The sequence below is a fragment of the Nestor notabilis genome, unplaced genomic scaffold, assembly GCF_000696875.1.
Source record: "Nestor notabilis isolate BGI_N333 unplaced genomic scaffold, ASM69687v1 scaffold8971, whole genome shotgun sequence".
Lineage (NCBI taxonomy): Eukaryota > Metazoa > Chordata > Aves > Psittaciformes > Psittacidae > Nestor > Nestor notabilis.
The window spans coordinates 65686-90639 of record NW_009914213.1 but is presented as its reverse complement, the minus strand read 5'-3'; the positions used below and the strand labels follow the sequence as shown (position 1 = coordinate 90639).

General features: G+C 35.3%; 1 protein-coding gene across 1 annotated transcript in view; it reads right to left on the bottom strand.

Annotated features, from left to right (window-relative positions):
* The window catches only part of LOC104412742 (A-kinase anchor protein 6-like), a 91466-nt gene that overhangs the window by 43918 nt on the left and 22594 nt on the right, over positions 1 to 24954 (bottom strand). Inside the window, 2 exon segments of the mRNA XM_010023544.1 lie at positions 4373 to 4597; positions 8038 to 8184. Of these exon segments, the coding sequence (XP_010021846.1) occupies positions 4373 to 4597; positions 8038 to 8184 (372 nt within the window).

Here is a 24954-nt window from a genome sequence, read left to right as displayed (position 1 = left end):
GACTTTTACAAATATTAAACGAGAAAACATTTTCAGCATTCCTTGGTACAAATAAGCAGTCTGATTTCTTTAATGAATAGATTGACTGAAGTCAGTGAGAACCACAAGCTTTCAGTACTGCTGAAATTCAGGTCTCTGTTAAAGGCTCATACACAGATTAAGGAAACGCGTATGACAATATATATAATATGTCGCTTATTGCTTCATATAAAACCAGATAAGAAAAAGTATGTGAAATGCCATTTCTTTGTTGACAAAGAACTCCATTTAGCAGAAAACTTCTGCTAAAATCCTGTTCTGTACAGGAAAATCCTGTTCCCTCTCCAAGTTTGGAGGGGAAGGAGAAGAGGATCCTTTATAAATCTTGCTACCTAAAGCAACAGAGGTGGTCCCACTTCTACAGGATTGAGAAGGGATTCTGAGATGGACAAATACTTAAAAGTCTAAACTTGTTCTTGAGTAGCTGGTCTGTGAGCCAAAGCCATAACTAACACCTTTTTGATGCTGTTGGGTCATTTCTCTATATTGAACACTTAAAGTCATAGGTTTTATTGCAAGTGACAGAAATATATAACTAATTATTTAGGTTCCCTTGCAGTCTTCTGTAGGACATTTTGCTGAGAAAAAAAGCTTGCTTTTTTGAAGTCCCAGACATATAAAAGCAAATGTGGCAGAACGCTTCTACTTACAAGCCAACAAGCAAACGAATTTCTGGCTAAACCTTACTGAACTGAAATCTGCTAAAACTTTCATGAAAGAGTGTGAATTCTTTTTATTATTGATCCTCATTCTTTCCTGCTCCAAATCTCTTCTGACCCAAAAAATTGCCATACATCATTAGGTTAGGAATCAGTTGTGCCTGCTATTAGCCTCATGACATCAGGTCTCTCAGCTGCTAGAATTATGTGTTTACCTGAGAATCTTGTATTTCATTTAAAAAGTATGTTTCTGGTCCTCACTGTTTTAGTGAAAAGCTGGAAAACATGAACTCGAGGGACTCAAAATGCAGAACAGAAATAAAAAGGGTGAATAAATAAAATAAACAGATATTTGTAGTTATGACGATCTCATTAAGTCAATCTCTTGATTTTCTTAGTCTAGATTCATGGGGTTTTTTTGTCTTGCAAAAGAAGAAAACAGATCAGGGGTAAGAGACTCACACTTCCTCCTTTACAGCTAAGCAACGTGTATTCACTCTTTCACCTTCTAGACAGGAGCCCAGGTTAGGCTACACTTGGAAGCTCACTTAAAGCTGCTGTGGAATGGCCAGCAAGTGTCACTATAGACTGAAGCAAATTTTGTGCCTCTCCTTTGTAACTAAACATGAAAATTTTGAGGCAGCCAGGGGTACTAAAAACTGATGGAATGAATAACAAATTAGCTCTGTGGATGAGCTGCATGTTGTGTTGCACGGAGATCACTGGGCTGACCAAAGTATACCACATAGTTTCCACAAAACCAAGAAAAATTGGACCTTACATAAGATGGGTAATGACCTCAACTAAAAATATTCTAGTAATTCTAATATCTAAATATGCTAATAATAATGGAAAAAAACTCAGCCACACATACTCAGCAGGATTTGAATTTTGAATATAAACAAGAAACAATGGTAAATGCAAGGAAGCAGTCTCTTTTAATCACATATGAAAATGGAATATACTGAGAAGTAACATAGAGGAAGGAAGGAAGGGCTGTCTTGTGGTTATTGACAAAGATTAGGGTCACTGTAGCAGGGTTCTACCCTAACACACCCATTGACCTTCTGTGAAAACCTGGAAAGGACACTTTATATCCATGCATTTTATTTCCCTCATTTTTAAAAGGGGATAATAATACCTACCTTAAAGGTTTTGTGAGGCTTAGTTCATTAATGTATGTACAGCTCATTGACTGGATAGTACTACAGAAATGCTGATTATTATTATGACACAGCAATATCCCAAAAGAAAGGTACATTCTTTACATTAGTACATTCTTTAATAAATAGAACACTCAAATTAGTACAGTATGATTTTTTTTATGAAGGAAAACAAAGAAGTCAAAATAATTTCCTACTGGTGAATTTAGCAACTCCTCCTCTCACCACATTGTTCTCATCATGTGTCCCAACTGCATGTGAACTATACTATCAATTCATCCTCCAATTGCAAAATGAAAGGAAAACACCTGAAAAATGGAATAACTGTTCTTCCTAAGGCATAAGTGTAATTTAAAACATTACATTATGGAATGAACATCAATGACACTGTTGAGTTTATTTTATTAAAAATGCTCTCTGTGTACAGTGGCTATGTGTATAATTGGGATGGTGCAGCACAATAAATTTCCATTAAGAAACAATGATTCACTTACCACAGTGAAAGCAGTAATAAGATTAAACTCTAAAGTTAAGTGGAAACTAAGTCAAACTAAACCCCAGCAGGTTTCCTACTAGTGGCATAGCTAATGTTTTTCAAAATGTTCTAAATGTTCTTTCTCAAATATATGTATTATACATTGCAGCATTGTTAATTATATCCATTTTCTCTTTTATACACTTCCCCAGGAGATCAGTGAAGAATGGAAAACTTACTTATAGTGGATTTCAGATTTAATGAGACAAAGATGGTTTAATATATATGACAAAGTGATGTGCTCTCACCATATTTGATAGGTAATTATTTTTTATACTCTAATGGTTACCATTTTGAAAATAATTAATGTATTATTTATGTAATTAATAGATAATCAACCGAGTAATGAAATACTCTGGTTACATCATGGTGGGTGGTACTAGCCAGTTTAACATCTTGAGAGCTCTTGGCATGACATCATGTCATATATATATTAAAAGATTTCATTTGAGATATTTATGCACATTCCAAATAAGTAAGTAACATTTCTGTGGTATTTATGTTCATATATACATAAACATACATTTAAAACCAAGTTTGTCTGAAACTAGATTTTTTAATCCATGCACTTAAATGCACTTAAATAAATGCCATAATTTTCCACATAACTAAAAAGCATCCAGCATTTCCTATGGAAAATGTGGATCTACTGCTGTGAAGTTCTTCAGGTCTATCAACAGTCCTTCAGTATCATTAGCTTTGAAGTATGCTTATAGGAAAAAGTGGAATCAGCATGATTTTTTCTCCATTAGCAGAAGACCACAAATCATTAAAAAAAAACCAAACCAAAACCCAAAACCAGATGTCATAACTTAAAATTGCAGACGTGCTCAGAAACCTGAGAAAAACTCTACCAACTTTATCTACATTGACACAACTTTATCTCAAATCCTCATGATTTGAGAAGAAAGAGTTAAGGAATGACAAATTGGGAAGACAGTAATTTTTCTGCAGTTGTTTTTTTGAATGCTTGTATAAAAAAGTATGTTTAGAAGTGCTTGCAACGTGCCCTTTGAGGTGAGTATTTAACAAATTGTCCCTCCACTTAATAATGCTGCTGCCCAAGGCAACCTGATGTACTAGTAGAAGAGAAAAACCTTTTATACCTCTAAACCTCAACAATTACTATGATTCCTTTCTTATTCTTTGGTCAAAGATCACTTGCAGAGCAAAGGGACCTGTAATGATGACTCAGGTGAGAGTTTATTTAGAAGTGATAGCTACGAAAAGAAGAAAACCACATGGTTCTACCATGTTTGTTTGCTAACTTAATAGCCCTCTTTCGTAAATGGTCCTGCTACTTCTGGGGAATGGAACAAAACATGCAACCTCCATTAATTCAGTTGCAAATCTGAATGCTGGCCTTCAGTTGAAGGAGCTTACCCATCTGAATATTAGTATTGTGATTACGATTCTTTTCCCTCTTTTCCACAAATCTTCAGGTTTAGGCTTAAGATGTGGCCTAGATTAATGCAAATCTCACAATGTATATGTCTTTTTTCCACATATCTATTAACCACAACTTTGAATGTTTTCTCATGTATGTTAAATTTATCTCTCTGTAAATGTGAACCTCAAATAGGTTATTTTTGACTCATGTGCAAAGAAAGTGACTATTAAACTGATGGTCACACAGCACATTAGTTAATTTAACTGATGCAGGGAGTGAAATTCAGAAGGAAGGTTTTAATTACAAAACTCAGGTTTATAGTGAAGTAAAATGAAAGAATACTATTGCTTTTCCTATTTCGGTGTGATTAGCCTTCTAACGCTCTCTTCTGCACAAAGTACTAGGAGTAAACATTATTTTAAAAATTCAATAAAATCTACATAAATGAACACATAGCACATCAATGAAGGTGAACATATGAATATGATTACATATGTACATGCATTGCATTATATTATGTATAAGATAAATATTTTATCCTTCCATAAAGAGGAGTCTCTCTATGAAAACTATTGGGTTTTATTACCTTAAAATATTGCAGTTGTTTCTCAGCATTCATTGTTCCTTCATTTTCTTGTCTCAGACAGGAATTGAAGATGAAAAGCTCTGTATCTCTCAGCCACCCTTTCAGCTCTTTGATCCTGACCTCCAGCTGCCTTACCAGGCTGCCGCTTTCAGGCGAGAGCAGGTCACGTGGACCTAACCCACTGTGCCCTACCATTGTGTCTTGGATCTTCTCTCCTAGGGTTTTCTAATGCATCAGATAAAGAAAACATAGATTAGTCTTATGTACCAAAAATATATACAGGTTAATGTGCAACAAGAAGCATCTGTTAGATGACTGGAGATGTGCGTTTTTTAATAATTACTATTAATATCAATCAATTTCATTCTTTGTTTCCTTGTTTCAATCAATTTCATTTTTGTATCCTTGTTTCTGACTTATGCTGTTCTCTCTGGGTCACTGACTTTGATGGGAGCATGATAAATCAATGTTTATTAAGAGCAACTACGGACAGAGGAGACAAAATGGTGCATAACTTACTTTGTAAAGCAGTTACTCTCCAGAATTTTTCCGTAACTTTAGATGCTTATGACCATGAGAGTTAGTCATTTCTAGGCAGCAACAGAAACTATGACAAGCACTGAGTTCACCCAACTCTTATCCAAGGTACCATCTACGATTTTTTGGGAAACACTGAAACACTGAGTTATTTTTTTGAGGTATGAACTGTCAAGTCATAGTTTCCAAACTTGCAACCCTGAGGTTGTATACAGGAGCAGTTACATCACATAACAGCTGCTTTGCTTTTAAAAGTGGATGCACTCATTCAGAAGCCAATAAACTAGAAACTGCAAAGCCTCAACGTTCCTGAACATCAGGCCAATTATTTAGGCAACTAAATTCGGATTTAAGTTCTCCATGTTAAGCATCCACTTTAAAAATAATGGACAAACATAAACATTCACCTCTGATCACTAATGAAACTAATTTACTACAGCTTTTCAAAGTAGTATTTCTAATAAAAGAACCCCTGAATAACATTTTGATAGTGGACTCTGTGAGCATAATGAATATTCTGAAGAGGCTAGGGATAGAAAGTTATCTTCCTTTTCAGTATTTTGAAAGGCAATCCTTTAACATCACAAGGGAGATACGCTGTTGCCTGCTTTTTCTATGCCAAGCAGTATTTTATCTGACCTATAAGAGACTGTCAGACTGACACTTATTATAAGCACTAGATGTGTGTTACTGATTGTAGAATATTGAATATACACTGACAATCACATGCAATAACCTTTTAAACTGATAATTAGCAGTGGTTAATTGTTGTAACATGAAGATACAGTTTTATGTGACCTAGTATGGCTGTCTGTTGAAAATACATGCTTTAGAAAGTTACTGGAATATAATTTATAACAATGAAGTTAGCTTCCAAAAATAAGCTTTAAAACAGAAATAAATATAGACCAGTAGACATGAATCTACTATGTGGTATTCTGTAAATAACATCTTTAGGAGATCATAACAAACATGCTTTCTTGGCAACACCCTTCTATTTTCATGGTGCAAATATTGATAATTTGAAGACCCTCGGTGGAATCCAGCACTAGCTATTGTTTTTGTGCTGTAACGAAAGTAACAGCAGGAGGTGAAATCAATGCCCTTGGAGGGTAGGGTCACAAAAAAGAATTTATTGCCACTTTTTTGTTCTGGAACAGTTTGCAATCATAAATTCTTCATAAACAGAATACTTCAGAGAATGGTCCGTCTTCATAAATATACGACAGAGGACATCAATTTCATTTAATTCACAATTTGTGTCAGCACAGCAGATGCCAATGCCTGCCTTGATAGGGTTGTTTAATATGCAATTGAGACAGAGTAATATTCAGCACAGGGGACAAAATTTCACAGATTAAACTGTACGCACCACTGACATTTCATTCTAATGTATTTCCATTCCACACTGTTCACCTTAGATGAAAGTAATATTAAAAACCATATCCCTCTATTTTACCATTGTTAGAAGTTAAAATCCTTGTCTTTAATTTTTTTCATGCCAATTAAAATGTAATCATGCCAATTAAAACAGTATGCCTAGTGCTGTTACGTTTCTGCAGAGGTTTTTATTAAATTAAACAAAACTCTATCAAACTCTGCTTATTATTCATGAAATTGTATTTAGCAGGAAAACTGTAATAGTTATATTTTATTTTTCTGTAAATGCTGAAATTAATGGCAAAATTTAAGCAGAGGTATATTTTGATTTTAACATACTGAGAAGTGGAGGGCTTTTTCTTTTTTTTTTGAGACAGACTATTTCTAGATTTTAAGAATTATGATCAGTTACTTATATCATAGTTTAATGTCCCACCAGCTCTAATCAGTGCCACTGACTTAACCTGATTAAATACATTGCAAGTCACAAATGTAAGGCTTAAAACTGAAATTATTTTTAAAATACAAGTTGTCATGACCAGATGTAAAAGAATAGGTTAATAAGTCCCATTTTTATAAGTAAATTTATTAATGATCCAATAGTTTTAAAATGTTTGTGGTGATGCTGCAGATTAAAATTAAAAAGTAATAAGCTCACTAGTCAAAAGGCAACTTTGTTACAATTTGCATATTTAAAGAATCAAGCGGTTAGAAATAACTATGCTGAACCAAAAAAGCCCCACCTTCTAAAATGGCTAATGCATTACTAAACAAGCTCAAGTGACACAAGTCCGTATTTAAAATGCTGTTGGCAGGTTGCATGTGTAGCTTACTTGTAATAGATTAGAAATGTTTTTTAAACTAAGAAAATAGCATGCAGAATTATGCAATGTAACTATTGCTAATATCACGTATCTACAATTAATCATTTAAAGTAATTTATAAATTTCTCTTACCCTTGATTTGAAGTGAAGGCAATTAAGAAGAGAAGTGGATGGAAAAATATATAGTTTGACCTCTCTCTCAGCTGTTTTACAACAATAGGACAATAGTGCCTCCTGCACAGTGCCATCACTGGTCTCTGGGTAACAGATTCACTATAATGCTTTTTTTTCCAGATTCTTGTATCTCACTCTTTGGCTGAGACTCAGCCCATCATAGCGTGAAATGAATTACATGAAACTTTTTTGGTTTTTGTCAAAAGTGAGCTGAATACAGCAGCATGAAACATAACCTGTATTCTTAGCTTCAGGAATTCAGATTTGTTCTGAATCCATATATTTGTTTTTGAGCCATCAGTGTGACCTGAAATATGCAGTGACAAGCCCACTTTTCATCTTAAAGGTATAGTAAATAGTTAAACAGTAGATGTCTCTAACATGTAACTTCAGAATAAATTCTATTAACATTCACTCAAGCATGACAGTCAGTGTATATCAGATATACTGCATTATAGTTGACTTGGTTCATACCCATAATACATGGCATATTTTACTTACATTTTTTATGTATTAAAGAACTAAAATTATTAAAGTCAGACAGGAGACAAGCATGGAATAAAAAAAAAATCAACAGAAGAGGAAAATACTATGGAGTTTTTATAATAGCATGAGTAGCTTGTTTGAAATGTACGTGGTGAATTGAAAGAGAGAGATATTTGTGCCTCAAATTAGAAATCAGACAGACAGCGTACTTCAGCACACAAAAATGTACACATAACCCACAAACAGTAATAAAAATGCAAATACCCCAAGCAGTTCCCATTTTTCATTAATTGAATCCACTTTTTCAAGGAGATCATTTGGCAGTAAAACACCACTTTTCTTCAGAGCTTCAACCTTACTAAGCAGTTCCATCTTTTTTGGGTGCCTGATTGACATTTCTACATTGTATCTCTAAAATGAAAAGAAATAAATAATATTAGCTACTGTAAAGTGTTTTCTTTATATAAAAAAATAAACTTTATTCTATGTGCCCAGTCATGATCATGCTCACTATGTCATTTTTTAGTTTTTTTCTTTTCTTTTAAAGCATAAACCTTCTTGTGACACATCTTGAGAGATTTAGGTACCAAGTGTGTAGCCTTCTGGGTGACGTATCTATGCAGGCAGTTAGCAATTGATTACATATAGTAATATTCACTCACAATATTCACCTGTACAATAGTATTCACTAACACTCTGAAGCTTGATCTGCCTTTGTCTCATTCAAGTCAGAGGTATCTTATTTTTTAAATATGCTACTTCAGCAAGTAACACCAAGTGTTTCCATTAAAAAAAAAAAGAAAACCCAAAACCAAAACCACAACCCAAAACCAAAAAAACCCACAACCACCCCCCGCAAAAAAAATCAAGGAAATAGTTTCATAATTATGTTTCCTGTACAGTTTATTTCTTCTCTCTCGCATTGTGGATTCTGTCTCATATAGGGGCCTGAAATGCTATTACACACGAAAACGTGAGAGTTCCACCTTAGAAAAACAATTAAGACACAACTCCCTTACAACACAATACCAGTAACTTGATTTCTATTGCATCAATCAACAAGAACAGTAAAATGGCACACAAACAAGAACAGCCACAATGCTCATACAGTCCAATAGTTTCTTCAAGCTGAAACTATGTTGTATTTCCTGCACTGTTATCTATTGTTTAAGAAAAAAAAAAAAAAAAAGGACAGAAAAAACAGGAATAAAACCAGAATCTTCTTTCAAAATGACTTTAATTCAACTTTCTAAATATTTCAGCTGTGTATTACTTATACACTCTATAAAAATGTATTCTAATCTACAGACACATGAACAGATAAATCTCTTTAAAACCTGTATTCTCTGAAAACCAGTATAAGTATTAAATATAATAGTTACTATAGTGATGAATTATATTTTACTAGCTGGTACAGTATATAAAAAAATAAAATTTAAGAGAGACATCCACTCATATACATAACCTACATATAGCTAATTCCTTCTTATTATGTATAAAGCACTCATAGTATTAGAACTTCTGATATGTCCAAAAATGTACTTTTTACTGAAAGTGGAGAGTTCACATATTCTTATAAAGGTGTTTACAAGACATACATAAATTATGCATAGCTATTAGCAAACTGCATACTAAACATTAAGCTTTCTTTGCTTTAAATTCAGCCAAGAAAACTGCAATAGCATCTCATACTGAAAATATTAATAACTGGGCTAAGTACAAAAAATTGAACTAGAATAAGGAACGTTTAAAACATGGGTGCCTTTGCCAGATCCAAGAACATGCTCTGTAGGAAAACAAAGCAAAAATACAATTGGAGACAGCTAATAAAGGTGTGAAATCACTGTTTCAGCTAACAGGTCTTCAGCATTTCCATGCATATGTTTGCATATTGTTAGTTTCATATTTTAATCTCTCATTTACACAACACATGCACATCATTTGTATTATGTAAACTTCAGCAAATATTAGTCATTTGTGGATCATAGAGCAAATGTTTTAAATGAGGTGATTTAAACCATTTCTCATTATTAATGAACACTGATCAGGTGTCTGCATACCCAAAATTGCATGAATATGCATGGTAAAACACAAGGAATTGTTTATAAAGAAGTTGCATTTTGCTACTTGATGTGCTGTGGCTAACATTTTAGAAATGTACAACAGTAGCTATCAACCAGGCTTGGCACTAGGCAACTGGATCCGCCAAGAGGCAACACCATCTTATTGGACTAAAATGTTCAACAAGTATGCTTCTTTGGAGCTGTATTATTGCCTTTTCAGCTAGAATGGTTACTGGAGGAGATTACAATCTTTTTTATGTAATCTGATTTCTATTTAAAGATGATATAGCTGAAAAGAATTTGCATAATTATTTCCATAAGTACATGTAATATCAAGGGGAATCCAGAGTCCAATTTGCTAGGCACTGAAATCCAGTTCGTGCGACTCCCTTTCTTTTGTCAAGTGAATTAATAGACTGAGGGAGTCCTCTAGCTGTGTGACACTGGTGCAGGCGCAGCTAGTTAATACTCATCACCTATTCTGGGCTGGCAGCTGCTGCTGCCAGGTCTGGGGCTGGGAATATTCCTGGACATTGCAGGACTGATAAAGAAATGAAACACAGTGCACGTTTCATAACTACAGTGCTCTTGTTAACACAGAAACAGAAGATGTTTCATTTAATTTTGGACTAGATAAAATAATTCAGTGCAGCATAATCCAAATAGTGTGACAGATGTTATAAAAGGTTATTACATTAAAAAATAAATAAACTAGATTTTATGCACACGTTCTGTCTTTGTCACCATGTAACCTACTGTATAAACAAGCATGATAAAAGTGCTGATTGATAGAAAATGCATTATACTGAAACTGTAAAAGATGAAAGAATTCAGTTCATTATTAGAAGTATTGGTATGTGACTGAGAGTCAGTATTGTTTCATTCCTGGATATTTAACATGCAGTGTGTATTTGAAGTTAGAGGAAGAGCTTAATGTGCAGGAGGTACAGTTTGAGAACTGATAGCAAGAGATGCTATTGCTTATTCTATTTTTTAATCCATTAAACACCTACACTCTAAGCAGTTGCAAGGAAAAATTAGCTACCAGCTCTATCAGTACTGCACAACCCTAGTCTGGTAGGACTACTTAATCCTGTGGTGAGAAGATAATTTAATCTTCAGATACATTCTTTCCTCAGCTTTAAGTGAGCAAAGGCTGCTCCATTGTGACAGTCTGTGGATGCTATGTTATAGATTGCTGTTTAATAGCCAAAAATGAGATTAAGGAAGTTAGTCAGAGGTTTCTCACGACAGCCACAAAAAGAAATAAATGAGTAATATTTAATTTCTCATAACACCTGTCATATTAAAAAACTGGGGAAAAAAACCCCCAAAACAACAACATACTGGAAAATCCTGCAAAATATTTACAGCATGATTAACTGTGGGCATGCATGGCTGATTTTGTGTTCCTGAAGCCACTCAAAAGAAATCCAAAACATTGTTGTGTCAGTTAAAGAATTTTGGCTCTTTATTACTTTGCACTCAATACCATCATACAATCAATATTTCCCAAAGGACGAATAGTGGAATTAAGGAAAAAAAAAGGGACTAGCATTTAGCCGTGAATAAATTTGGCAAAAATATTTGAACCATGAGAAGTTGAATTCCAAAACAAAGCAAGTTAAAACCTTACTTCCCCTGATAAAAATATTCCAAGAAATACAGGCAGGCTTGATTGAGACACTTTTTATTTTTGACACTTTATACTAAACTGTGCCTTTTTTTCTTTCCCCTTTTTTTCCCTTTTTTTTTTTTCTTTAAAAAAATTATATAAAACATTTTTTGTGTGAAAAATCACACCCGAAAATTCTGCCCAAATGGAGACTGGAACAATGCCTTGTAACAGTGTTAATTGTCACCATGGAAACCAGAAGAATAAGCCATTTTGAAACTGGTATAGAAGGCACACATTGAGCAACTCAAGCATTTTTCAGCCTCCCTCAGTGTTAAGGAACAAGATGCCTAGTCACTGAGAGGTCAGAGAAAGAAATCATCATGAAAGGTTCGTAGATGTGCACTGTCTGGTAAACAATAAAAAAATCTGTACACAGTTAACAACTCTGTAAGACTGCGCACTGCATCTTTCAGAAAGAGAAACACCACAAAAAGATGATCGGGATTGGGGTGCGGATTCCACCCCTTGAGCAAAACTTTAGGGCAATATTATGCGAACCTTGCCCCTAAAGCTCCCTGGGAATTCTGTTGTTGTAATAAAACTTCAGAAAAGGAAAGGAAGAAAAAAAAAAAAAGCCTGCATGATGGAATTCAAAATAATGCTCTAAAAGCACACAGAGAGATTAAGACATCCATTGTAAGACTTTTGTATGGTGCTTCTGTTGGTTATAGTGAAAAGAGACTAGACATACTGAACACACAGCGGAGCTATGGCTACAAAGTACAGAAGAATTAAGCCAGTGAACTTTCTCCATTATTGGAATAAGGGTGTGCTATTTGTAGATGTTCTGCATTCCATCATTCACAGACTAACAAAGTATCTTCAGTCAAATGGCACTGTATGATATACAACTGAGATCAGGACTGAGTGACCAGCAATTTGAGTTTTACCTGGATTCAATCTTTAAATTTTAAAACTTGCCTTTTGGGGTGTTTCGACTGCTGCAGACACAAATACATGCACACACATGTTTAGTGTCTGTATGTGCATACATAGTCAGCATTAGCACACATTTGCAAAATATACTGACTGCATGCATAAAATTGAGTAAAGAACACTCTGCAAGCAATTCACCAAATATGCAATATATATATACATAAACATATAGCAGTGCACATATAGCAATATTTGTCCATCATGCCTTCACACACATTCTCGCTTTGCTTTCTGGATAATGTTTGCACTCCTCATGCTAGGCTTCATGGTGGCCCCTTAGGAAGCCCATGCCTAATGCCATTCAGTGATGAACAAAGAGTCTTTTTATTCCAAAGTCCAGGGTCCAAAGCTCAGCTGTATACAAGCAAAGTGAAGGAATCTGCTAGAGGCCAGCCTATGCTTCACAATAGCTCTTAATGCTTCTACCTTTTTGGTGTTATCAGTGTGAAACATTTTAGACACCGTCCAGAAACTTGGTTATATTTCTTACACTGTCAATAGCACTAGAACCTCTGGACAACATTCAAGATCTGGGCTGAGTGATCTGTCTAGATAAATAGCAGTTGCTGTTTCTTGCAAACTTTATGTATTTCACTATTAGCAATTTATGGCAAATAATTGCACAGGGAAATTATAAAGACTCCTACAATTGTCCTTGTAAATTAATAATAGCCTTTCTTGATTGGGATAAATTTGCTGCTGAGCCTTTGGAAAAATTAAAAAGTGCAATGTCATTTAAAATTGCCAGAACTCACACAGCAAATTACATCTGAGGTTAAGAATCAGTTTTTCCTCTTCTAGTTTATTCCATTTGCATGATCTGGAAATCGTATTACATTGGCTATGTATTGTTAATTGGACATAGATTGCATTATCTTTGATATAAATCAAACTACAAATATTAAAATGAATTGCAAATTCTCTAATAGAAGATCATAAAACAATCTTTTTTAAGTATCTCCCATTAATAATTTAATTCCAATTATATCACTCAGAAAACTCAAGAAGGAGAACGCTAACTTATTTCCATTTGCTTTTTTCCCCTGCAAATAAGCACAACAGTGCACTATGCATTTGTGTGAGAGTGCATGTATATATGGGTGCATGCCTGTGAAACAAAACAAATCTTGGCACTTTTGTTTCAAGGCCCTGCAGACACCTTGGTTTTTTGTTTCAGAAAGTAGCAAATGTGGATTACAATTCTGCTACGCATTCCTTTCTGTGGCAGCTAGAGAAATAAACACATTGAAAGAAATATTAAGTAACTTCATGACTAAATTTTGCCTCCACTAAAAAATTATGCAGTTGGTACCCATTGTTCTGCCTTTTTTTTTTTTTTTTTTTTTTTAAGGGAGGTGATCCCAACCCTTTAAATTTTACTATAAACATAATATCTTTTTGAAGACTTTGTATGCCCTTTAATGAATTTATATTAAATATTTAATACTGTTTAGGGCATATCCACTACTACCAAAACCAGTTATATTCCCAGCAGTCCCACTGTTTCAGGCAGAGGGCTTGATTGATCCTCCTAGCCTGAATTGAGTAGAATGAAAAGAAGCAGTTGGAAAATAGCTGCAATCATTTAATGCAGATGACCTCTGACAGGCTCACAGCTCTTCTATCTGAACAGAAATTTGCATGGGGTCTCTGTGCAGAGGAACAATGTAACCTAAATGGTAGACAATCTTTATTCTAATGAAGTGGGTGTCAAGGTCAATGTAAAACTGCAATGATAAATGGTGCACCACTAGGCAAGAGAAGTTGCATAGGCATTGTAGTGCTTTCACATTAATTGAAGGCTGAAATGCACTGAGTGAAAGCACAAGACTCTCTTTTCACCATAATGTGTTAATGCACAAATGTTTAAATGTTTTATTCAAGCCCCTAGCCTGTTGGCACAAATCTTATTGCAAACAAAAATACAATAGTTGGCCAATAACCAGAAAAATAGAACTTTTTATTAGCTTGCCTTATTTCTTGAATTCCTAACAACTTCCACAATCTGCTCAGAGAACCAAAAGAATAACAAGTCTCCAGACACCTAATGTAATTCCCATGATCCTTTTTCTATTTAGGATATCTGTCTTTAATTAGTTCTAAACAAGCAAGCCTTTAGACAACTCTTCATTAGATACCATTCCCAATGAACTAACTGCAAGAAGAAAAGTCATGCTTCAATATTATTATTTCCTAGATTCCAAGTTTTCTTTTAGTATATAGTTAACATCTCCAGGTGCCTTTTGTTCTCAGTAAGAATTAGACCAGTAAAACTGGGTTTTGTAATGCAAAGAGTTGTGTGCCTAGAGTGGGGACTAAACTACAATCTGTTATTGTGGCTTTGTCAAAACTGCAATACAGCTATAATTATAGTACTTCATCAGTCGATCAAGCAATTTGTAGAAGGCAGTACATTTTGTCTTATAAAAATGAGGAGGACAGTAAGCTGCTTTTTAAAATCCTGAGCTGCTTAAGCTTGTTAAGGGTATATTGTTTGCTAATACACTCATTAGCAGCCAAGCATTTTAACTTCATCAATTAAACGGGAAATGGTGTTGCACCATTAGTTTCACCAAATGCTAAAATAAAGATAGCTGTCTATAGCTAAGAATTTCAGAAAATGTATTTTCACCTGCAAGCTGCATTATACGCTCCCAACAGGGTTTTGTGCAGCCATATATACATGGGGGGGTGTGCCTGTGCATGAATGTAGGTGGTGAAAGCCCTGCACATAGTTGTGAAGCTAATCAAATATATACACATACACACCTACTCAAAATTTCCCAAATCCCATAAGGATTGCTACTAAAGCACAGCATCATTTCTTGACACCGATGAACATTTACTCATCTGAGTAATCCCAAGGATGACAGAAGTTTCTTCCTGTGAACAACTAACAGATCTCCTGGATAACTGACAGGTTCACAATATGGACGATAAATTTTGAATATTTATCAGCTTTTATAGTTTTAGGCTTTTCTGTGCAAATAGATGTTAACAATACGATTACAGTTATTAGACAAGGAGCTATATAGCTTGTTACTAATTAAAAGGATCTGAGGTACTTTCAATTTCAGGGAGGCTGTGAGCAGCACGTACTATACAACGCCATTTCTATTTTACAACTCGCCTGAGCAAGGGAATTTTCCATATGGAAATCAGTCTTCAGGATATTGCAATTCAGAGAATAAACTCCAGTGGAAAGAAAAAAAAAGTATAGTGTAAAGGAAGAAAAAAACCCCCACGTTACTGATGAAACTGTTTAAAAAACTGTACAGCTTCATCTGTGTGTGATTTGTCAGGTCTGAAGCTTTGACGTGCCCAAGGGGCAGACCCCAGCGGGGAGTAGGCTGCAGAGCTAAATAGCTGTGAAAGAAGTCTTAATGTAGGATGGAATTCAAACTAACCTTGACATGACCTCAGGAAAAATATGCAAAAAGTAAAATGAATGCACTCTGCAAGATACATCCTAATTTTGTGGCCGAGCTGGTTAGTTTCACAAACATAACTGGGACTTTAAAAGCAAAATAAAATGCGAGGAAAAAGAGGAAACTTTGGAATTTGGAGTAAAAACTTAGGCAGGCATGGGGTGTTGCTGTGGAGGCATATGAACCATTTGGAAGCAATCCAAATAAAAACCAACACTGAACAATATTGTTGTCAGCCTGTCTATTCAGGAAAATTGTTTTTTTAGGTTGAATATAAATGACACAAAGCCAAGATTACATCATTGCATTACAAAGTCTGTTGTGGCTTTTAGCCGAACAAGCCCCGTGGATCTACTGGCTGATGGCAGTAATTCAGTACAAAGTTTTAAGGGCTTCTCCTTTTTTTAAAAAAAAAAAAACAAACTTTGTTACTCCAAATATAGAGGGATTTTTTTTTAAAATAATGATTATTTAAATTTTTTTAATCCACATCCCTGAGTTTGTTCTGCAATCTTACTACTTGATACAAACAATAAAAAATTGAGTGGGTATATTAAGTCTTGATTTGGCTTTATTATGCATTTTGTCTGTCTTGCTCAGTGTTCAGTTAAGCAGGAAGACATTCACCTTAATATAGCAGCCAAGAACTGGCTAATTCACTAGATATATGGAAATTTTAATTGAGTGTCAACTTGTGTTGAAATTCAATCCCACTGCCTTCAGAAAGCAATTTTGTAGCAATACCAGTTATTTACTACACTATTAACCAGATTTTAAATATCATGAAATTGCTAAGAACATAGAACCAAAATACAGCAGTTTGTATTCCTATTGCAAGGGTTATCCAGTATCAGGTGCATGTGATTCCATAGATCTAGAAACTGCCACCCATCTACAAAAACAAATCCTGTCAGATGATGGTGGAACACAGTCTCACAACATGGGACAGCACAGTTCAGGTAAGGCCACAGAGCTGGTGTACTTCACATCATAACAATCTATTGATCTTGTAAACTATGTGTTTTACTGGGATCTTTGGCTGATATACGAAGGAATTGCTGAGATTCATCTTACACTGCTTGCAACAATGCTGTTAGAGCTCCGAGGTATTTTTCATGCCCTTGAGCCACCAGTGCATGTGACGTGTGACTTTTAGTACAGACCAATACAAATGCAACCAATGGACATGCTTAACATACCAAATGTGGATTTGCTTGATTTACATTTATTTAGTTGCCTGAAGAATAATTGATATTAAATAACTTTAAAATGGTGCTCTTTCAGAATTAATAACTGCTATACCTTTGGGTTAGTGCTCAGGTATATTTATTGAGGAAAAAGTTAGAGTAACGGAGATTCCAGAAATACTGGTATAGACTGCTGTTAGCCCATGACTGAGCAGAAAATGTATCTGATGGCAAGAAAACTGTCCTGGAAACAAAAAAGTGGAGTTGCAGCTCCATCCTTCGCTGGATATTCTGAAATCTCATACAGCTACATTTTTACATTTACATTTTTACAAAATAAAATACAACAATGTAAGATTATGTAGATTTTTTGGAGAAGTTAATCAAAGAAAGTAACTTATAACCTGTTATCCTCGCTTCTGCTAAGCTGTGCCTACTTTTGCAGTATGCATGAAACATAAAATTGAAACTCCTCCACACAAAGATTTAATTCCAAATGCACTGACTATTGTCAGGCTATGTGTTATAGGCATCATTCTATTTTGAAATGGATGTTCCTGTGCATCTGTCTTCCACAGACTGGCTCTTCTGAAGTCCTTACTCCATTGTTACTCAGCCAGAATGCTAATGATGGTCAGCAGTAGCCTTCCATAAGTGAAGTTTGACTGAAAATCGACAAATATATTACCCTCTCTTCTAGCAAAACCTCCTGGGATATGCTTAAGGTTAAAATATCTCTGGATCTTCTTACCTATTTGCTATACTGAGAAGAGGTTCACCACTGCAGAAAAAGCCAAATGGAAATCTAAGTTCCTCAGGGGCAGAACTCTAAGTCTCCACTAAAGGACAGGAAAATCCACAAAGATCAGGACACCTACCATTTAAGGCACACTGGTTTTAGTAATCCAAATTAATAGACTTTGTCAACTGCGAGAAAAAGAAAATCATCCCTGGCCTGTGGTGATAGCCCTGCAATCTCTGCAAGCTGGTGAGTGACCTTAAGTCAAGACCACACAGACTCTGAACTTAGAACATGTGGATCTGAGTTCTTATTACATGTAGTATCTAGGCTAACAACATGATCTTTAAAGTATTTGAACTTTTTCTTCTGCATGACAGAATTTATACCTGTTTGAGGGCCCATCTAGGTGCTGATTAGAAAGGGTGTTGACAGCAGAGTTCTCAAATTGACCCAAAGTTATAATGAAAAATGTCATTTTTATTTTAAATGCACATCCTGTACTGTATTAAGTGAAAGCTAATAGTTTTTATAATGTGCTATTTGATTTGTTCCTTATAATTTCCCTTGAGTTATGTCAAAGTTGGCACACACAGGAGGTCCACTAGGAGTGCTAAAACATCTCCACTGACTATCTAAAACACTGGCAATCACCGTAATTCCTCTTACAGCTACACCATTACAACTTGCCTCATCAAAACTATTGTTAAAACATGTTAAAAAGAAAGTTATATAGTTAACTATTTATTGTCATCTCTAGACAGACATATCCTGAACCCTTAAAGAGAAACAGCAGATAATAGGTGTTCGCTTTTCCAGTACACATTGATGTTATTAAAGCAAAAGTAGAAAGCTGGCATCCCAATACCGTTATCTGTGTTAACAGTGGGCTAGTTTTATTTCATACTGAATTTTATAAATTCTTAAGAACTCAGTATTTAATTTTTAATATTATTCTAGGAAAAACATAGTACTATTTTAATAAAAGAAAAAATCCTCTCAAGTTTAAAAGTTATTTTTATGATCAACTACAAACCACTTTCAAGTGCAAATTTATAATTGATCTGCTGGCACATCCTAAACTAAGGCTGTATGAATGCAGCAGAAACAGCTATTTCAGAAAACATTTTTAGCATTAGGAAAAGTCCAACTTTGTTTAAACCTGAACTTATTTTTTTACAATAGCAAGTAATGTTAACAGCATGCTGAAAATGTTAAGGCTAAGTGTACAGTGTCAAAATAGATTGAATCTCTCTGAAAACTGGAAATTCAAGCTTTTTAAACATAATCCAGATGTTAGGCTTTTAATCACATTTCAAGAAAGAGGAAACTTATGCAATACAAAATTCATACATGCATATTTCATTAGTGCCTTTCCTATCACTGAATTAAAAATTTCTAACATATGTTTTCCTCAAACAGATAATGTTTTAAATTAGAAGAGTTGCCAAGAAGTTGTACACCTCACAAATGTCATTGAATTATTTTAACATGGAAGAAAATATTTCCTTTTTTATGGTATTAACAGCTTCGATGGCAAATATACAGCAGCAGTGATCATTTTTTGCCTTATTGATAGGAAGTTCAATAGTCCCTAAAACAAACTAAGCATTTAAACATGACTAAACAGCAAGAACTAACAACTAGTCTTCTTCAGAATATCTGAGACTGATAACACTCTGACGGACCTATGTGTTTTTAACACAGATGTTTTCTCTTTTCCTCACTGGTGATCAAAACAGGACAACGCTATGCCCAAGCAGCTTCCTCTGGCAAGAGCCAGACTACCTTGAAGGTGGAAGACATTCTTCCAAGATGTATTTCCATTCTAGGACATTTAACAACACCACTATATTTGCAGAATGATATTTACAGGACTATATCAGTGTGGCCATTGCTTCTACAAACTAACATACATGATAAATTACATGATTTTTTTTTTTAACCTTTGGAGTCTTAGAAAATCAGACTCTGGGTTTGTTTCTAAAAATGGACTTTCTGAATGTAATAACGGTCTAATATTTTAAATAATTTAAGACAGACAAAACAACAATAAAAATGAGGGGAACCATCACACATATAACAGGAAAAGAAAAGGGGAAAATACAAAAAAATCCTGCTTCTGGCCATCGGCATGTGGCATCAGGCTTGTTCTTTAAGATAAGCCTTGTAACTTCCGAGGAGTATGTGAAGTGTAATCATGAACCACCAGGAACAGAAATATATACTCTGTTACACTGCAATGCAGTGGAGTGAGATGTTGCTGTGAACTTCAATTTTGTCCAGAAATGTTGGAAACTAGACAATCCAGGATGTGCCAGTCTCTATCTCCAACAGTTGCTGTGCCTAAAAGTGATACTTAGCCTCTTCCAAAGGGCAACCAGCAAGGGTTTGCCTAATGCAGCCCTTTATTGGCAGGTTCAAGCTTGCCATTCCTATGCTCCAAACAGTTGCAGACTTCCAACACCCATGTGAGGTGAAGAAATACTATTCTCGATTTAAAATGGGAAACTGAGATAGAGATGATTGCCGTGTCCAGTCTCACGGATATCTCTGAAGTGGGAACACAAGTCTCTAGAGATTCACTCCAGCATTCTGTCAAACCGAATATATTGTCTGAGCTCAGAACTAGTTAACGTTGTTTGCTTCACAATAGACTGAAAATATTGCACTTACGATACATTTTAGTCATTTTATAAAATACCTCAGCTCTAAACTCAATAAATCTTTATTTCTACAACACATGTAGGAACTAACACTAATTGTTACCTTAAAAGAATACATGAACACAGTGATACTGAACTCATTTTGTCTACTGAACAACTAGCAAGACAGAAACAAAAGAAACTTTTCTACATTTCTTTCTATTTCCCTGATTTCAGGTGTCTGTTTTCAAGGATTTGTGCTGCTGCTAAATGTGAACTCTGTTATTTGCTGGCATGATAAAAGCTGAAAGCTTCTCATACCTAATGGCATTCTGCCAAAATATTCTCTGACAAAACTTGGGCTGATTCACAGATCCTAAGTTCAAGAAATTGTGATAATCTAACCTAACCATTTGTATAAAATGTACCCTACTCTTACCTTCTTTGTATATATATTAAGTTCTCAAATTTCTGGCTTGAAGAAGATCTTTTGGTGTTGCATCCCGCCCTGATTTAAAGATGCAAATGATGGAAAATTCACAGCATTCCTTCGTAAGATGATAAATAACTAGGGGTTTTGTGTGTGTGTGTGTGTGTGTGTGTGTGTGCAGTCCTGGTGTCCTCAACATAAGAAGGACATGGAGCTGTTGGAGCAAGTCCAGAGGAGAGTCACAAGCATGATAAGGGGGCTGGAGCAACCTGAAGATAGGCAGAGAAAGTTGGGGCTGTTTAGCCTGGAGAAGAGAAGACTGCGTGGAGACCTCATAGCAGCCTTCCAGTATCTGAAGGGGGCCTATAAGGATGTTGGGGAGGGACTCTTCATTAGGGACTCTAGTGGTAGGACAAGGGGTAATGGCTTTAAACTTAAACAGGGGAACTTTAGATTAGATGTAAGGAAGAAGTTCTTTACAGTGAGGGTGGTGAGGCACTGGAATGGGTTGCCCAAGGAAGCTGTGAATGCTCCAAACCTGGTAGTGTTCAAGGCCAGGTTGGACAGAGCCTTGGGCGACATAGTTTAGTGTGTGGTGTTCCTGCTCATGGCAGGGGGGTTGGAACTAGATGATCTTAAGGTCCCTTCCAACCCTAACTATTCTACGATTCTATGATCTTAAGGTCCTTTCCAACCCTAACCATTCTAAGATTCCTTCACTGTTAGAAATAGTTTGACTTGTTTCTAGTTTGAATTTGTTTCATTGTAACTGTTTTAGCCATTTTATCTTAGAACTTTGCCAATAGCTTGAATGTCTGTGAAAGCATGACATTACTACAAGAATCAAACATGAAACCAGATGACTTGCACTGATCTTGGGTTAACTGTTCAGTGTTTCCGAGATTACAGTTTATAGAACCAAAACATAGAGAAGTTGAACAATTTTTGCAGAGGCTGGTGAACTCATATACACACACACTTGACATTCTTAAGGCTTGATTCTTCCTAGGACTGCCAGAAAGCAAATTTTCAATAGCTTGGCGATGATATAAATGAAAAGAAGAGGTCTGGATTTAATTTGTGCTATGGACAATACTGCCTGTACATATTGGGATTTTCTTGTTAGGTTCTCTGGTTCCCTTGAGGGTTTTTCTTCTGTATCTGTTCATGCTGTAAAGGAGGATGGGGAGCAGGAGTAAAATGAGATGTTCACCCACAAGGAGAATATTTTCTAGTGCACACTATCAACTGCTCTAGATTCACTTTGGAAATGGTAAAGTTGAATGTGAAGTGATCTTGACAGACCAGGGAATCTGCCCGTTTGTGTTTAGCATTTTGTAATGAGCTTCTCTGGAATCAGCACACAGCATAACACCAGTATATTAATAGAACCAGCAACTAAAAAAAAAGAACAGTTCTGTAAAGATAGTGCAATGAAACTGATTTCAGGAAAAAAACCCACAAGTTCATGGTGACTTGTGTTGCTTCATGGAAATGCTAATATCTGTGCCCTAAGCAAAGTGATAAACTGGTGACTATAGCATCAATATTCAAATACATATGTAACACTTGCAGTGTCAGTGGATTTAGAGATTGGTGAGTTAGTGTTGTTTCAATGTCTGAATTCTACTTAAAGAAGATGAAACAGGCATATCTTGAAAATTGGAAAAGATAGGCATATATCTGAGAAGGAAAGCAGTGCCTCAAAGGACTGCAGCAGCGGGAAATACCAGGACACAAAACCAGTAGTGAAGCAATCCAAAGGAAATTCAGGGTATTTTGAATTGACTTCAGCTACAACAAACACTAAGGAAGACATGAACTTTTGCCTTTCTGGCATTCTCTCAAGACATTCTGGTCCTGCTTTGCGGAAAGCCTATCCTGGTAATCATGCATGCCATGAAAGCTATCTGGCTGTTCAAATACAAATTGGAAAGATCTGTGCCCATTAAGACATATGCTTAGAGTAATTTGCAATGATGTCTTCGAATTTAACTGTTTGCCTGGTTAATAGATGTTTGTTACACTATGTAGGGAATTTAGTAATTCCAAACAAAGAAGGAAAAATTCAAGAGAAAAATAAAAAGATAAGAAGATGATGGGTAAAGAAAAAGAGCCCATTGCTTATTATGTTTTTCAGATTTTTAAAGGAATACATTCTATTGAGAATATCAGCAAAGGCAAGTGACTCTGATTTTTATGGTGACAGAACTTTTGTGAATGGTACCTGCACTTCATTGACATAAATAAAGTGGTTTCACTTCTTAGTTTAAGTGGCTGTACTTCCTATCTTAATAATAATTTTCTAATTAGTGACAATTTCAAAAATAAAAATGCATATCTTGCTGAATAATCCATGTCCCTGACAGTACTAGGTTACAATTTTCAAATCTACATCTGAGTCAACTTTTAGGTCATTTTGTTAGCTATTATGCTACAGATATAATACGTTGTCATAGAACTGAAGTTTAAAGAAATTAAAGTAATGAATACATATTTTAGAACAGGCCATAGAGCTTTTGTACATTAAGCAACTACACTAGCACTACATTAACCCTATTAAAGGTAATTTTTCCAGCTCATTGATGATTGGCATTTGGTACTGATGTTTGAAGAATTGCCATTGCATTGATTTTATTCTTTGCCTCTTTAATAAAGTGTGGAAGAAATGGTAGATGTAGAAGTTAACTGTCCTTTGGTAAAGCCATTAAGAACTTAAGAAAAAGGTTTGAATATTTGAACTATGCAAAAATCGTTCAGGACATTATGTATGTTTTTAATTTTGCAACCTTTCATAGGCCTGAAAAAGTCTCACTGGTATGAATACACTTACATTTCATTGGTACGACAAAAAAGACAAAGTAAAGATTGCGAATGCCACACTTGCACTCACAGAATAATGCCATTTAACATCGGAAGTTCTAATAAATATTACGTACATCCTTCTTAAGGAGTTAGGGCGTATGCTAACAACACAGTGTAGTAGGCCACCTGGTGGTCAAATCCGCTAATTATCCATTTTAATCCAACAAAAAATTAGAGGACCATACAAACGAAAGATAAACATTAAAGAAATGCATAAACCCCATCAACTAAAGCCTATTGCAACTAATTTACATATATATAACAGATTTTTTTCTTCATCTTATCTTAGGTTTTCTGGGAGTGGTCACTGCTTGAGGCAGGATACCAAGGTTGAGTAATATCTTCTCATGTTAAAAATGAACAGTAGCTAAATTCGTAGGCTTTTGCGTGCCACTTTATAAAATGAAGTTCCATAACATGTTAGACTATCACACCATACCCCTCAGCTCCCTAGGAAAGACCAGAAGAGAATCTGAATTAAAAAAAAAAACAAAAGCAAAAACAAAAAACCCAAACAAAACATAACTTTTCCAGGAGCTTTCCTGAGAAGCTTCAATATAGGCTACACAAAAATATGTTGGCCAGCATCACTACCTAAAAGGATGTAGGAACAAAAACTACTAGGCACACAGATTTGGGTCCAAACATCTCACAGCCATACAAAGCAACGACAACAGGCATCGGTACAAGCTATTGTTGGCATTGTACATTCAGACTCACAAAAGAAGTGGATATGAAATGTAAGGTCAATGCCAACTCCTGACAAGTAGCTGAGATGCCTGAACAGATGAGTTAAGGTCAAAACTTCAGATTCTCAACTATTGGATGACCTGACAACTAGGAATCAGAACATGGGAGAGTGCCTGGTTTTGAGATTTAATCAATCAGAATCTACTGGTATTAAAATCTGTAGTGCTCAGGTAGCAAATTCTGGCCCTGCCAGATTAAGTCAGCAAGCTAGAAGATATATAATCATAGAATATAGCTACAAAGAGAATTCAAAGATGCAGCCTGGAAAAGGCACCATATACATCAGGAGGGAAGAATTCAGAAAGCACCAGAGAGTAAAGAAGTAAGCATGTAACTGGAAATGGTGAGTGTTTTGTGCTATTTTTAGCCTTATAAAATCATAACTATCAGTATAAAAGCCTTTTCTCATAAGATCTCTACATCAGATTCACAAGCAAATCATATGCATGATTCAGAGTGT